We start from the raw sequence: 16,872 nt of genomic DNA, 5'->3' as shown, positions 1-16,872 counted from the left end.
TTTCGTGTAAAGGTGTTGAAATGACAATAAAGGAAAAAAAAGATGAACATCCCCGCCGCCTTGATCCCCCTCATCCCCTGGTTGCTCCTCTCCAACCCCCACCCTCTGCCGCGGCTTCACTGTTGTGTACCCCATACCCTTCACATCTACACCCTTCAGCTCCTTTCCCAAGTTGGCTTCCGTCTACTCCCCCTCCCAGATGATGCACTCTCTCCCTCCATTTATCCCTCCTATCAACTCTGATCCTCACCTCCACCTCCCCTCCTCTGTCCGTTTCCCAGGCTCCTTCTTCCCCCCCTTCCATCCTGTTTTTTCCCCACCTACCCTCTCTCTGCCTCCCTTCTCTCCTCTGAGTCCTTTTAGCTCTCCCCTCCACTGCCTTTCCCCCACCTTCTTGTGTTCGTCCAGCCCCTGCCTTTTTTATGTCCCCTCCCTCCATCGGCTCCCCCTTTTTTCCCTCTCCTCCCCTCTTTTCCCCCCTCATAGGTCTGGGCCCTCTCCCCCCCCCCCCCCATATGCCACCATGTCACCTGTATAGTGCTGTTGTTAAGTGAGTGTTCAGTGCTGTGCGTCCCCTGTCAGTGTTGTGAATAGCACCCATACTGTCGCTAGTTGCGTTTTTCATCTTGAGCGAACAGGAACCAGACTGTCGCCGGCTTTTTTAATTGTGCCTGTCTACTTCTTGTGTGTCTTTATCCGCATCATCACTTTCCGCCATTTTATAATTTTTTTGCAATGTTACCACTTTATCGCCTGTTTTCCTTGTTTGTTTGTACTCTAATATGTTTTTTAACTTTTCTGTAGGCTATAGCATATAACGCTGTTCCCAGCCCCCCCCCCCCCCGCCCCCCCCCTCCGTCTGGGGGGAATTGAAATCCAATAAACAAAAAAAAGATGAGCGTCATGGCGTGGCTGGTGGCTGTTTGCGATTTTCTGGGTGTAGGAGTAGATGGTGTGGGTAGTGAGGTGCGTAGAGTGGGTGGGTTTTGGGGAGCAGCGTGTGGAGTACCGGGGCCACACACTTGGAGACGTTGGTGGGCGGGGCGCCCACGTAGGCGTCGCCGCGCAGGTCGAGGGCGCGCAGCGGGCCCTGCGACTGGCCGGCCACCTCGGGCCCGCCGTCGACTCGCAGCTGGCCGTCGCGGTGGTAGCGGCGCGCCGTCACGCGGTGCAGGCGCCCCGGCGCCACGCGCTGCCCAGACGCCAGCCACACCGGACCGTTGCCCAGGTTGTACCGGAACTCCACGTGGCTGCAACACCGCCACGCACCAAAGATCACACTACCTTACAGACAGTCGCAGTTTGGCCAATGTAATGACGCAAAATCTCAAACAGTGGCTGTTTTATCAGTTTATGTATGAACATCTTTCTAAATGCTGACGGAAAATATGTCTTCTGTTAAAATGATTCATCAGTGTGTGGGAAAATACAGTGAGGTTTTCATTGTCCGAAATCCAAGCAAATCTGCAATATACACTACTGGCAATTAAAATTGCTACACCACGAAGATGACGTGCTATACACCCGAAGTTTAACTGACAGGAAGAATATGCTGTGATATGCAAATGATTAGCTTTTCAGAGTATTCATACAAGATTGGCGCCGGTGGCGACACCTACAACGTGCTGACATGAAGAAAGTTTCCACCCGATTTTTCATACACAAACAGCAGTTGACCGCCTTTGCCTGGTGGAACGTTGTTGTGACCCCTCGTGTAAGGCGGAGAAATGCGTACAATCACGTTTCCGACTTTGATGATGGTCGGATTGTAGCCTATCGCGATTGCAGTTTATCGTATCGCGACATTGCTGCTCGCGTTGGTCGAGATCCAATGCCTGTTAGCAGAATATGGAATCGGTGGGTTCAGGAGGGTAATACGGAACGCCGTGCTGGATCCCAACGGCCTCGTATCACTATCAGTCGAGATGACAGGCGTCTCATCCGCATGGCTGTAACGGATCGTGCAGCCACGTCTCGATCCCTGAGTCAACAGATGGGGACGTTTGCAAGACAACAACCATCTGCACGAACGTTCGACGTCGTTTGCAGCAGCATGGACTATCAGCTCGGAGACCATGGCTGCAGTTACCATTGACGCTGTATCACAGGCAGGGGCGCCTCCGATGGTGTTACTCAACAACGAACCTGGGTGCACGAATGGTAAAACGTCATTTTTTCGGATGAATCCAGGTTCTGTTTACAGCATCATGATGGTCGCATCCGTGTTTGGCGACATTGCGGTGAACGCACATTGGAGGCGGTATTCGTCATCGCCATACTGGCGTATCACCCGGTGTGATGGTATGGGGTGCCATTGGTTACACGTCTCGGTCACCTCTTGTCCGCACTGACGGCACTTTGAACAGTGGACGTTACATTTCAGATGTGTTACAACCCGTGGCTTTACCCTTCGTTCGATCCCTGCGAAACTCTACATTTCAACTGGATAATGCACGACCGCATGTTGCAGGTCCTGTACGGGCCTTTCTGGATACAGAAAATGTTCGACTGCTGCCCTGGCCAGCACATTCTCCAGATCTCTCACCAATTGAAAACGTCTGGTCACAGGTGGCCGAGCAACTGGCTCGTCACAATACGCCAGTCACTACTCTTGATGAATTGTGGTATCGTGTTGAAGCTGCATGGGCAGCTGTATCTGTACACGCCATCCAAGCTCTGTTTGACTCAATGCCCAGGCGTACCAAGGCCGTTATTACGACCAGAGGTGGTTCTTCTGGGTTCAGATTTCTCAGGATCTATGCACCCAAATTGCGTGAAAATGTAATCACATGTCAGGTCTAGTATAATATATTTGTCCAATGAATACCCGTTTATCATCTGCATTTCTTCTTGGTGTAGCAACTTTAATGGCCAGTAGAGTACATCGACTGGAAGGCTTTTCACTGGTGCTGTTTGTTAATAAATTCGATAGTCTCCTTAATTTGGTCCAAGTAGATGTAGAGAGCATTAGTTTCGTTGATCAGAAACAGGAGGTCGGCGAACAAGAGAGTAACTTGCCCGGAATATCGTCCCCTCAGCATCACGTGAATGGTCATCGTGGATGAGATCGTGGAAATTGTTTTATGTGTAATAACTCAGCTGATTTTCGTTTAGGGGAAGAAGATGAGATCATGGAATAAACATGCCATTTAGTTCCCCTCCTCATTAACTGACTTCATTATGCACATACTTTCAGTTCTTTATTACTCACCCGTCAACTACGGCCAGCGACACGAAGTCCCCAGTACCGTCTTCTTTCTGCTGGCTGTACAAGATGATACCTTCACTGGCGTACGTGATGAATTCTACTTCGATACTGAGCTTATGGTACGCTTTCAGTCCCCTCAGCTGTACGTACGAGCTTCCGTCAAAGGCAGGAACGTGATACGCTGTAACACAATAGAATTTTTTTATAATCATCCATAATACAAATCTCCGGTAAGAAAATTATAGTAAATTACTCACTTTATGAGAAAATGTGTCAACTGGTGCAAAAATGCTTCATTCGTAACGGAACGAATGTTGTTAGTTACCGGTCACGTTGAAATTTTTGGGCGATCTTGGATCTCTAATCGATAATGCAAACAGTCATGCTTCATGAAATTGTGTGTAGGTAAGTTTGCAAACTTTGTTTACGCAACATACAGAGTGTTGCAGTTTGAGACGGATGCAAAAATCGGCTGTGGCAGAGCACGTGCTTTGTGAGACCGACCACGTACAAACTTTGCCGATTCGCAGGTTCCAGCTGTGGAGAACAGATAAGATACTTGCTTGTTCAGGGAAGCCACTGAAATTCGTCAACGTGACAATAGTTTTACAATAAAGAAGAAAGTCTCTAGATAAATGGATCTGGATTTCTGTGCTGCAGTTAACTACCATTGCAGGTAACAATGGCAGAAACAGAGTGGTAATGACAGGGAAAATTCCTCAGACATTGGCGCGACGGGTGCATATAATTTTCAGCAGCGGAATCGACCTCCAGTCCGTCACCAAGAATGCAGGACAATCCTTTGATAGTCCCATCTATTCGTGGTCTAGCTTCAAACAGGCGTTGATATGTGATGGGCAAACATCTATTAGGCGCACTACGAATGTAGTGGTGTCGACAAGTGGGAATGTGGGTCTTACGGGTAGCGTGCAAGGGATAAGTCCCTGCAGACGCACTGTCCTCTGTGCCCTCGGTGACTGAGATGGATAGAGAGTCTGCCATGTAAGCCGGAGATTCCGAGTTCGAGTCCCGGTCGCCACACACGTTTTCAACATGTCCCCAACGATGTATATCAAAGCCTGTTTGCAGCTAGGGTGTGGATTTAATTATCATTTCATTCTAGAGAAGCTTCACGGTCATCAGTGGTACCTGCCACTGTGGTTGGTGCTAACGGTGAAGTACGGAGGACATGGTATTACGGTAGGAGCAGTATTTCTCGTGGTTAGGGTGTGGTTCTCCTTATCAACAGATACTACCCTCATATATAGTAGAAATTTTTAAGATGCTGCCTTCACATATTGTACACACGGTCTCATAAAAAGTACGCAGACAACTCTACGTAGCACGTAATTGACGAATAGATGTCACGAGAGGCGGATCCGCCCAGCACGAAAGGAGGCGGAGAAACAATAACAGCAGAATGGGTTGGTCCGGAGAACTCTGTATTTTTTGACTTCGGACGCGGACCTGAGTAAGATATCCATCAGGACTTTCAACGCTTCTATAGTTACTCAAGCCGACTGTTGGTAATGTTATTGTGAAGTGGAAACCTCAAAGAACAACTACACCTGAACCAAGACAGGCAAGCCTTATTTGCGAACGCACTTGGGCCGTCGAGCATCGTGGAGGATGTTTGTAATAAAACGCTTGAAATCGGCGGAAGAAATCAATTGTGATTTACAAACTGCCAACAGTTCAGCTGGTGTAATGACTATGCGTAGGGAGTCAAAAAGAATGGGGATAAATTAGTCGAACAGCTCATCATAAGTTACATATTTCTGTAGTCAGTGCTAAATGGCGCCTAAGGTCGTGTAAAGGGCCACGCCACTGGACAGTGGATCACTGTAAATCATTTGGAGCGATGGATCACGCTATATGCGGTGGAAAGATTTGGATTTGGTGGATGTGTGGTGAACGTTATTTGCCATTGTGGTTGGTGCTAACGGTGAAGTACGGAGGACATGATATTACGGTAGGAGCAATATTTCTCGTGGTTAGGGTGTGGTTTTCCTTATCGCATTTAAGCAAACGCTAAATGCGGAAGGGTATGAACAGATTTTGCAGCATTGTTTACAGTAGAGGAACAGTTCGGACACGATGCTTGTTGCATCAGTACGACAGGGCACATTATCAGAAAGCAGAATCTGTGAGACAATGGTTTGTGCACAATGACATTCCAGAAGTGCACTGGCGTACCAATGGGTCAGCTTTGGGACGAGTTAGGACGACGACTTCGCTTCAGTTCCAGTGGCTATTGAGGAAGTATGGGCTGCTATTCCTCCACAGACATTCAGACATCTTATGGGAAGTGTCACCAACAGAGTTCAAGGCGTCATAAAGGCGAAGGGTGGACACACCCCATATGTATGTCCCCTAATAGGTGTCGGGATACGTTTGGTCAGGCAGTCTAGAAGTAAAGAACCTGTCCGGATAGCCACTTGTGTTAGGGCGTCGCTTGTCGCTTCTGGGGCTGGGGGAGGCGTACTGGCACCTGTTTGAATGAGCCCGGTGGATCAACGACGAGGACCACTGCGGCAACTAACCTAGATATGTTTTATAAGTGGTTTCCCACACCAGACTAGGTGAATACCAGGTTGAAATCCACATACGGCCACAGTTACATGATTTGCTAAGATTTCGAACACGTCCTCACACTTTTCACAAGAGTTCATGAGATGACACTACACACAGACCGAGAACGAACGCAGATTCCGTACAGGGTAATGGGAGGTGAGAGTGGGGGGGGGGGGGGGTTGGGGAGGAGGACGGGGGAAATGTTGGTATCAGGAGGGACATATGGCCACCACCAGCGCCAAAGCCGTCATCAACCACCATCAGTGATAACTGACATTAACTGAACTGTATGAAACTCAATGCAGGAAAGACGAAGCCCGTAACGATTACACAACGACGCCCCGACCTCCGTGATCGCCTGGTTCGGCAAACTCGACCACTTTCATGGACGGACAAATTTAAATATCTTGTTCTTATCCTGAATAAGAAAATACTTTTAACACAGATATAGGAGAGAAACGAATAAAGCTCCTACACTTTTTCCACTAGGTTTACCCTTTAACGGCCAGCATGGAACTACGGACCGGGACCAAGTTCCGCTTTTATTCTGCAACAATCCTCTCGGCGCTTCTTCACGTCTGCTCCACATGGATCACTGTTTGCCCCTCATTCTTAAGCCTCCTCCAGGCAGTCCAGAATCGATGTTTTCGGGCCATACTCCATGCACCTCATTGGGCCCAAATCCAAGAACTCGATGTGTGTGTGTGTGTGTGTGTGTGTGTGTGTGTGTGTGTGTGTGTGCCCGTGGATGAGGGTAGTGGGTTAATGGGCTGCTCACCGAGACAGTGCTGGCGGTCGTGCGAGGGCGTGCGGCCGGGGCGGCAGCGGCAAGCGGCGGCGTCGCAGCGGCTGCCCGGCACCCCGCAGTCGGCGTCGCTGGAGCAGAGGTCCCCCAGCAGCGGCGACAGCGCCTGCACCGTGGCTGGTGTCGGCCGGTACATGCCCGCGTAGTACATGTCTGCCGGCACAAGCACGGTACAGTGGGCTGAGTGCACAGGGGCGGTGTAAGCTGGGTTGCCTACCTTCAAGGGGGTAGAGGACGTCAAACCGATCGACTAGCAGCAGGAGAAGCAGCGCAGAACATTTTAACTTCCACTGTCAATACTTTTCCAAACAAATTCGTAAAAGTTTTTCAGCATGACCAGGAAGGATTCACAATTCACGCTGATAAGAGTCGAAGTTCCAAAACATAACAGACTAATATTTTTGCATGTAAAATCTCTTAACTTTTTCACTAACTTTTTGATGCACCTGTTGAGGTAGGTATACTTTTCTTTGTAGCAGAGATTCTTCTACGAAGTTTGAAGAGCATACAAAGCATACTTGTAGATGTCTATAACTATAGAATTCATTTAACTGATGATGAAATGAATGAGCACATGCATTTTAAACTTCATGTTTAGAAAAAAGCTCGAAATTCGTATTTAATTACCTCAGTTTCTACCGGTTTTCTAATACATTTGGAAAATTCTAGAGTTCTGCATTAGGGATGTTGTGTTTTATAAGTACACCACGTTTGAAAGTAATAGAACTCTTTATTTTGGGTTTCATATGTACCTACATATACAAATTTGCATTTTGCGGAAAATTTCCGTTAAAGTTTCTTCTTGTATTTGGCATTCTCTTACAACCGTCCAGTACCATGAGCATGCTCTTTTTCACTTTATATATCAGTTTTCTTCCTTTTCACATTCCTATAATGCACTGTTCTTGATCCTGTCACCTCTAAAAATGATTTCTCTGCTTTCACTACACGCTATCTATTCCATACAAAGCTTTCATGTGCTTTACTCCAGGCTAAGTTCCTAATTTCTCTAAAACATATTTTCTGCTTTTGACGCCGTCATGAAAACATGAAACTGCACCATGAACACAAATAGCAAGAGCATATCTTCCCGCATGTGGTTTTTGGCAATCTTTCCCATACACATTGTTTAAAACTCACAGTTGGGGTTTGGTACCATCATGCAGAAAAAAAATGGCTCCAAGCACTATGGGACTTAACACCTGAGGTCCCCTAGACTTAGAGCTACTTAAACCTAACCAACCTAAGAACATCACACGCATCCACGCCCGAGGCAGGATTCGAAGCTGCCACCATAACAGGAGTGCGGTTCCGGACTGAAGCGCCTAGAAGTGCTCGGCCACAGCGGCCGTACCCATGCAAAAATTTCTTCAATAAGTTTCAGTAAGTTTCAATAAATTCAATGATTTGAATAGTCATTTGGTTCAGGTATGAGAATACGTGGGGAAAGTACACACCTTTGAATTCCACAGAGCGAAATACAGTGGCGCATGACAGAAGAATGTTCTGTGAAGAGGTGTGGCACTGCACTTTGCTATAGTTGAAACCACATAACATGTATTATATTTCCGTAAACATATATGTTTTATGTATAGAAACTCTTCAGAAAGATGTGCGCTACAAAATGAGCATCTTTCTGAAAAACTGATTTTTTGTAAAAAAAGTTGACGTTCTATCCCCATAAGGTGAATAAAATATCATGTAGGCCAGTTGTACTTTGTGCGCCGGCCGGAGTTGCCATGCGGTTCTAGGCGCTACGGTCTGGAACCGCGCAACCGCTACGGCCGCAGGTTCGAATCCTGCCTCGGGCATGGATGTGTGTGATGCCCTTAGGTTAGTTAGGTTTAAGTAGTTCTAAGTTCAAGGGGACTGATAACCTCAGAAGTCCCATAGTGCTCAGAGCCATTTGAAGCCATTTTGTACTTTGTGCACCCTATTCTTCTGTATCTGTACTCTAGCATCCACTGCTGTGGCAAGCGTGAAGAGATACTAATCTCACAAAAATTATTTCATAAATGCAGTGTCAAATAACTCGACTTGTAATTCATGTAGGAAAAAATGAGCCGGGCAGGGGAGGGTTCTGTACAAACGTAATTATGTACGAGGCCAATTTCTGTTGAAAAAATACAGAATTTATTGCGGGACATTGTGGAATATTTCTGCTTCAGCCCCTACAGTTTCATGAACTTCCGATAGGTGGCGGCGCTATACGCAACCTTCAAAATGGCGTCTGCAACGGAGGTGCGATTCAAACAGAGAGCTGTCGAGGCGTCTCTCATTATCGCAGCAAGGTCGCGCAAACCTGTTCAATGTTCCGCGTGCAGAACACGTCTGTGACTCCTGCAGTGCTGGAACTTGCGGACTGTCTCTTATGAAGTGATCGACGGATCACTGTCAAACACCTTGCTGCACAGCTGGACGTTTGTTGGTAATGGTGATACACTCGTCCACCAGTGGGGCACCCAAAGGTGTGCGCCTGCTGGGTTCCTCACCGCTGTTAGAAGCCCATAACCGAACCGGAAGCAAAATGCTGGTCCAAGGAGTGGCGCCACACCAACTCTTCTACGAAGAAAAATTTCAAAGCTCCATCCTCAGCTGATAAAGTCACAGCGACGGACGTCTGGGACTCTGAATGGGTTAATCTATTTCCCGTCATCCCTCATGATGCAACGATCAATCCTGAAAAGCTTAGTGCTACTCTCAGGAAGAAACGACTTCAGCGTATTCGTCGCCACAGAGATGCAAAAAAGCTCTACCTTCTCCATGCCAACGCAAGGACTCACACAAATCTCTGGACCCGAGAGAAGCTCACAAACCATCAGTGGACTGTTTATTTTTTATTTTTATTTTACGCTTCTAGTTCCGTAGGACAAAATTGAGGAGCAAATCTCCAAGGCCATGGAACATAACATTACAACGTTAAAGTAATAACATATAAACTAAATTGTTTATGAACCCAAGACCACTTGTATGAATATCAAGAGCTCAGAAGGAAACCCAGTTCTAAGGAAAGAAGAGAAAGCAGAAAGGTGGAAGGAGTATATAGAGGGTCTGTACAAGGGTGAAGTACTTGAGGACAATATCATGGAAATGGAAGAGGATGTAGATGAAGATGAAATGGGAGATATGATAGTGCGTGAAGAGTTTGACAGAGCACTGAAAGACCTAAGCCGTAACAAGGCCCCAGGAGTACACAACATTCCATTAGAACTACTGATAACCTTGGGAGAGCCAGCCCTGACAAAACTCTACCATCTGGTGAGACAGGCGAAATACCCACAGACTTCAAGAAGAATATAATAATTCCAATACCAAAGAGAGCAGGTGTTGACAGATGTGAAAATTACTGAACTATCAGTTTAATAAGCCACGGCTGCAAAATACTAACACGAATTCCTTACAGGCGAATGGAAATACTGGTAGAAGCCGACCTCTGGGAAGATCAGTTTGGATTCCGTAGAAATGTTGGAACACATGAGGCGAAACTGACCCTAAGACTTATCTTAGGAGATAGATTAAGGAAAGGCAAACCTACGTTTCTAGAATTTGTAGACTTGGAGAAAGCTTTTGACAATGTTGACTGGAATACTCTTTTCAAATACTGAAGGTGGCAGGGGTAAAATACAGGGAGCGAAAAGCTATTTACAATTTGTACAGAAACCAGATGGCAGTTATAAGGGTCGAGGGGCATGAAGGGAAGCAGTGGTTGGGAAGGGAGTGAGACAGGGTTGTAGACTATCCCCGATGTTATTCAATCTGTATATTGAGCGAGCAGTAAAGGAAACAAAAGAAAACTTAGGAGCAGGAATTAAAATCTATGGAGAAGAAATAAAAACTTTGAGGTTCGCCCATGACATTGTAAGTCTGTTAGACACAGCAAAGGACCTAGAAGAGCAGCTGAACGGAATGGATAGCGTCTTGAAAGGAGGATATAAGATGAACACCAACAAAAGCAAAACGAGGATAATGGAATGCAGTCGAATTAAATCGGGTGATGCTGAGGGTATTAGATTAGGAAATGAGACGCTTAAAGTAGTAAATGAGTTTTGCTATTTGGGGAGCAAAATAACTGATGATGGTCGAAGTAGAGAGGATATAAAATGTAGACTGCCAATGGCAAGGAAAGCGTTTCTGAAGAAGAGAAATTTGTTAACATCGAGTATAGATATAAGTGTCAGGAAGTCATTTCTGAAAGTATTTGTATGGAGTGTGGCCATGTATGGAAATGAAACGTGGACAATAAATAGTTTGGACAAGAAGAGAATAGAAGCTTCGGAAATGTGGTGCTACAGAAGAATGCTGAAGATTAGATGGCTAGATCACATAACTAATGAGGTGGTATTGAATAGAATTAGGGAGAAGAGAAATTTGTGGCACACCTTGACTATAAGGAGCGATCGGTTGGTAGGACATGTTCTGAGGCATCAAGGGATTACCAATTTATTATTGGAGGGCAGCGTGGAGGGTAAAAATCGTAGAGGGAGAAAATGGCTCTGAGCACTATGGGACTCAACTGCTGATGTCATTAGTCCTCTAGAACTTAGAACTAGTTAAACCTAACTAACCTAAGGACATCACAAACATCCATGCCCGAGGCAGGATTCGAACCTGCGACCGTAGCGGTCTTGCGGTTCCAGACTGCAGCGCCTTTAACCGCACGGCCACTTCGGCCGGCTCGTAGAGGGAGACCAAGAGATGAATACACTAAGCAGATTCAGAAGGATGTAGGTTTCAGTAGGTACTGGGGGATGAAGAAACTTGCACAGGATAGAGTAGCATGGAGAGCTGCATCAAACCAGTCTCTGGACTGAAGACCACGACAACGACAATGAACCCAAGAAAAACAAACTATAAGTTTAAGTAAACGCAATCAACAATATAACATGGGGATCAGCTTAATTTTTCAAGGATCTGCTCGACAGAATAAAAGGAGTTATCCATGAGGAAACTCTTCTGTTTCGATTTGAAAGCACTAAGATTTTTGAATTCTTGTGGCAACTTATTGAAAATGGATGCAGCAGTATACTGCACATTATTTTGCACAAGAGATCCAAATGCAGATTGGATGTCTGCCTAGTATTAACTGAGTGAAAGCTGCTAATTCTTGGGAATAAACTGATATTGTTAACAAGAAACGACAATTAAGAACATATACATGGAGGAGAAAAGTTCTGTCACGAAATTTTAACCCTGAGTAGCTGATGCCAGTAGGAACCAAAATTACCAGTGTTGTGTAGGTTGACTACGCACAGTTTTTAAACAACGTGATCTTAGTGGCACGGGCTCCGATTGGCCGCGGGATTGCACTGTTGGCGGATGCTCTGGACAACGCATGACGGCGAATGCTTTGCCTGCCGGAGATCGCTGTGTCCAAGGCGGCCCGCACGGTCGGTGGTAGCGCGCCAGCCTTCCAGTCTGGGGCCCTGGGGCTGAATTCACCAGGGTCCCGACACATGAATTGTAGCTCATTGAAAAGACGTACCCGGAACAAACCCATCAACAGCTGTTAGTTGGCGTACAGAAAGTCTTTTACAAATTGTGTCGGCCCTGAAAAGGGCCTTTTTTGTAGCAGGTGCTCGAATTGCCGACCCTCTAGCGCGACACAAGCTTGGTAACGTCGAACGGTGTTTTGCCGAACTCTTTCAAAGATTCCTGGCATTGCCCTGATGTGACTGGCGGCATGTTGAATGCGATCCATTAATTCCTCTTCGTTTTTAGGTGGTTCGCGTCCAGGTGGATGAACTATAACCTTTGTAGAAGCCCCACAAGAAACAGTTTGGCCGCGTGAGGTCTGGTGATTGCGGGGGCCGTGTCCTACAAGCACCTCTGCCAATTACCCGGCCTTTGAAGAGTTCATTTAAATATCCGCCCGCATCACGACTGTTATGTATGAGCGCCCTATCATGCTGCAGCCACATGCGTAGTCGTATGTCCAGGGGAACATCTTCCAGCAGGCTGGGTAGTGTTTCTAGCAAAAAATGAGGGTAATTTGTTCCGGTAAGTCGAGGAGGTAGACGGACCGGCCCAATCATCGCCATGCACAATGCCTGCCCACATGTTGAGCGAAAACCGTTCCTGGTGTCCGTGGACGTATGTTACGTGAGGATTTCCCCTTGCGCGGTAATAAACGTTTCGAGTGCTGAAAGACCATCCCGATGGAAGGTACACTCGTCGATAAACAACACAATGGCGGGGAAGTCGGGATCTCTTACAACACGTCGCAGAAACACCGGCAAAACCCTAACCTGTCTTCGTAGTCAGCCACAGGATTTAGGTCTTGGACAGGGTGGAAACTAAATGGGTGCTGGCCGTCATCCTTCAAAACCTCCCAGGCTAACCGATGAGTGACTTCAATGTCGTGTCCAACCGCTCGACTACTTGTCGTAGGTGTATCCTAGAAGCGCTCGAGAACAGTCTCTTCAAACGCAGCATCCCGTCGTGTTCGAGGTCTTCCAGCATCACCATGATATCCCGCTAACGAACCTGTTTCGCCAACTCGCCGGTGAACTGCTGTAAACGTTTGCGGGTGTGGGTGGCGTCTTGTTGGGCACTGTCTCTCATACAACCATCGTGCTTCATGCGCATTAACATCGGCTAGTGCATAAACAAAAACCATATCTCGTCGTTCTTCAAACGAATACTGTGCCGCCATGCTTACTGTATGACTAAATCGCAGGTGTGTGCGCTCCGGAGCGAAGCTTCTGTGTGAACGCCTCTGACGTGAAGTTGAGACAAACAGCAAGATGTATTCGACACGTGTGCGTATCACGTTGGGGCAGTGGCGGGGTGAGGGACGTTTGTATGTGTGAAACGACAACAATAGCGCTGCCCGTAAACTGACGAATGGCAACAGGGCAATCCCACGGCCAATCGGAGCGCGTGGCGCCAAGTTTCCGTAGTTTAAAAATGGTGAACTGTCGACCTACACAACATTAGTAATTTTGGTTCTTATTGGCATCAGCTATCAGGGGTTATAATTTCGTGGTACAATTTTTCTCCTCCCTGTACACTGAGAGGACAATGTCAGAATGCCCAGACTAGCGAACAGAGGTAGACAAGAGGTTCGCGAACTTAACTCACTCACTGCCCGAACTGCCCGTTTCTGAGTCAAAAACACCCTTTCAGAATGGGAACAGTTACCTTAAAATATAATACCATACGACATAAGCGAATGAAAATAAGCAAAGTAGACTAATTTTCGTGTCGAAGGATCACTTACTTCAGATAGCGTTCGAATAGGAAAAATGGCTGCATTAAGTCTCTGAACGAGATCCTGAACACGGACTTTCCACGACAGTTTACTATCTATCTGAACACCTAGAAATTTGAACTGTTCAGTTTCAGTAATCATATGACCATTTTGTGAAATTAAAACGTCGGATTTTGTTGAAATGTGTGTTATAAACTGTAAAACAGAGTCTTACTGTCTTACTTTCCGCTACCAGTCACAATAAAAGGTTATTTATTCGTCACACGACCGGTTTAGGGCTTGTGTCCAACTCAGGTGTATATACATTCATGTACATGTTTAATTTGCTGGAGATAACTGTATAAATACAAGAAAGTTATTTGCTGGTGACTAAACAGATACAAGTGGAACAGTTGTAAGTGGGAACGTAACATATATTGAAATGTATCTGCACTTACATAAAGATGAAGCACCATTATTATAATTACGCTGTGGTGATAGTTTTTCCACTTAGTTGCACTCTGTTATCATTTCCACGGCCATATTTCAGTTTTATAAAGTTTAGCTGCATATTTCACTATTATAATGTGCACTCGTGAAATAAACTGTGTTTACATGCAAATATGTAGGCTATGGACAAATAACTTAGACGTAGGAAGTGTAAAAATATTGCTAATACAGCAAAATTTTTCTACACCCTATGAAGGAACAATCACGGAGTTCAACAGCATCCACTATGGATAAAATTTACTGAGTCTCGCTGTGATTTAGCGTTAGTTTATTTTCTACAAGCCATGAACATATGTCATGAACTGCGCTATTTGAAACAGAGCCAATGTTGCACATACCTTTTACTACCAAGCTAGTGTCATCACAGCAAACAGAAAAATTTTAGAATTACCTGTAATACTAAAGGGCATACCATTTATTATAAATAAGGAACAGGAGCAGCCCCAGCACTGATCCCTGGGGCACCCCCCCCCCTGCCCCCCTTATTTGACTGTGCCACACTCAGACCCCACATCACAGCGATTGTCAACACTGTGAATAATAAAGACCTTTTATTGTCTGTTGTTAAAGTAAGAGGTGAGCCAATTGTGAGCTAATCCCTGTATTCCATAATGGTCCAACTTTTGGAGCAATATTCTATGATCAACACAATCAAATGCATTAGTTTAATAAAAAAGATGGCTAGCTTTCGAAATCTTTTTTTTAATCCATACGGTACCCCACAGAGAAAAGCGAATATGGTATTTTCAGTTGTTAAACCACTTCTAAAGCCGAGCTGTACATTTGACAGCGAATTATGTGAAATACACACATCAAAAAAGTTTAGCATCACCTCGGTTCTGATAGTTTCGGAACCTGTACAGAAAATTGGATTAGAGATCAACAGAAACATCATTTCCGCCCATTTTATTTCTCATGAAAACCACACATTGCATGTTTTACCACCATACAACGATACCTTCAGAGGTGGTGGTTCAGATTTCTGTACACACCGGTACCTCTAATAACCAGTAGCACGTCCTTCTGCATTGATGAATGCCTGTATTCGTCGTGGCATACTATCCACAAGTTCATCACGGCGCTGCTGGTCCAGATTGTCCCATTCCTCAATGGCAGTTCGGCGTATATCCCTCAGAGTGGTTGATAGGTCATGTCGTCCACAAACAGCCCTTTTCAATCCATCCCAGGTAAGTTCCATGCGGTTCATGTCGAGAACATTCTGGCCACTCTAGTCGAGCGATGTCGTTATCCTGAAGGAAGTCATTCACAAGATGTGCACGACGGGGGTGCGAATTGTCGTCCATGAAGACTAATGCCTCGTCAATATGTTGCCGATATGGTTGCACTATCGGTCGGAGGATAGCATTCACGTATCTTACAGCCGTTACGGCGCCTTCCTTGACTTCCAGCGCCGTACGTCGGCCCCACGTAATGCCACCCCTTAACACAATGGGATCTCCACTTTGCTGCACTCGCTGGACAGTGTGTCTAAGGCGCTCAGCCTGACCGGGTCGCCTCCAAACACGTCTCCGACGATTGTCTGGTTGGAGGCAAATGCGACACTCATCGGTGAAGAGAACGTGATGACATTCCTGAGCGGTCCAATCGGCATGTTGTTGGGCCCATCTGTACCGCTTTGCATGGTGTCGTGGTTGCAAAGATGGACCTCGCTATGGACGTCGGGAGCGAAGTTGCGTATCCTACAGCCTACTGCGAACAGTTTGAGTCGTAACACGACGTCCTGTGGCTGCACGAAAAACATTATTCAACACGGTGGCGTTGCTGTCAGGGTTCCTCCGAGCCATAATCCGTAGGTAACGGGCATCCACTGCAGTAGTAGCTCTTGGGCGGCCTGAGCGAGGCGCGTTATCGACAGTTCCTGTCCCTCTGTATCTCCTCCATTTTCGAACAACATCGCTTTGGTTCACTCCAACACGCCTGGAGACTTCCCTTGTTGAGAGCCCTTCCTGGTACAAAGTAACAATGCGGTCGCTATCGAACCACGGTATTGACAGTCTAGGCATGGTTGAACGACAGACAACACGAGCCGTGTACCTCCTTCCTGGTGGAATGACTAGAACTGATCGACTGTGGGACCCCCTTCGTCTAACAGGCGCTGCTCATGCATGGTTGTTTGCATCTTTGAGCGGGTTTAGTGACATCTCTGAACAGTCAAAGGGACTGTCTCTGTGATACAACATCCACAGTCAACGTCTATTTTCAGGAGCTCTGGGAACCGGGGAGATGCAAACCATTTTTTGATGTATGTAAAATCATCAATTATCCTTACATAAGCAGTCTTTTCAATAACTTTAGCAAACACTGATGGCATAGAGATAGGTCGAAAATTGTCTACATTATCCCTTTCTCCCTTTTTATAAAGCGGTTTTACTACTGAGTACTTTTATCGTTCAGGAAACTGGCCATTCTTAAAGAAAAAATTAAATATGACTAAGTACAGGGCTTATATGTGGAGCACAGTATTTTAGTATTCTGCTAGAAACTCCATCATATCCATGAGAGTCCTTAGTCTTCAGTGATTTAACTATTGATTCAATCTCCCCCTTATCAGTATCACAGAGGAGT

General features: G+C 46.0%; 1 protein-coding gene across 1 annotated transcript in view; it reads right to left on the bottom strand.

Moving 5' to 3' along the window:
• LOC124775274 (agrin-like) overlaps window positions 1–16,872 on the bottom strand; it is a 369,325-nt gene that overhangs the window by 99,662 nt on the left and 252,791 nt on the right. The window contains exons 13-14 of the mRNA XM_047250112.1: window positions 3,212–3,389; window positions 1,023–1,250 (exon numbers count right to left, since the gene is read on the bottom strand). Of these exons, the coding sequence (XP_047106068.1) occupies window positions 1,023–1,250; window positions 3,212–3,389 (406 nt within the window). The remainder of the gene's footprint in view (window positions 1–1,022; window positions 1,251–3,211; window positions 3,390–16,872) is intronic.

This window comes from Schistocerca piceifrons, chromosome 2 (assembly GCF_021461385.2).
Source record: "Schistocerca piceifrons isolate TAMUIC-IGC-003096 chromosome 2, iqSchPice1.1, whole genome shotgun sequence".
Lineage (NCBI taxonomy): Eukaryota > Metazoa > Arthropoda > Insecta > Orthoptera > Acrididae > Schistocerca > Schistocerca piceifrons.
Note: the sequence above shows the minus strand (reverse complement) of the source record. Positions and strands in the feature narration are given on the sequence as shown.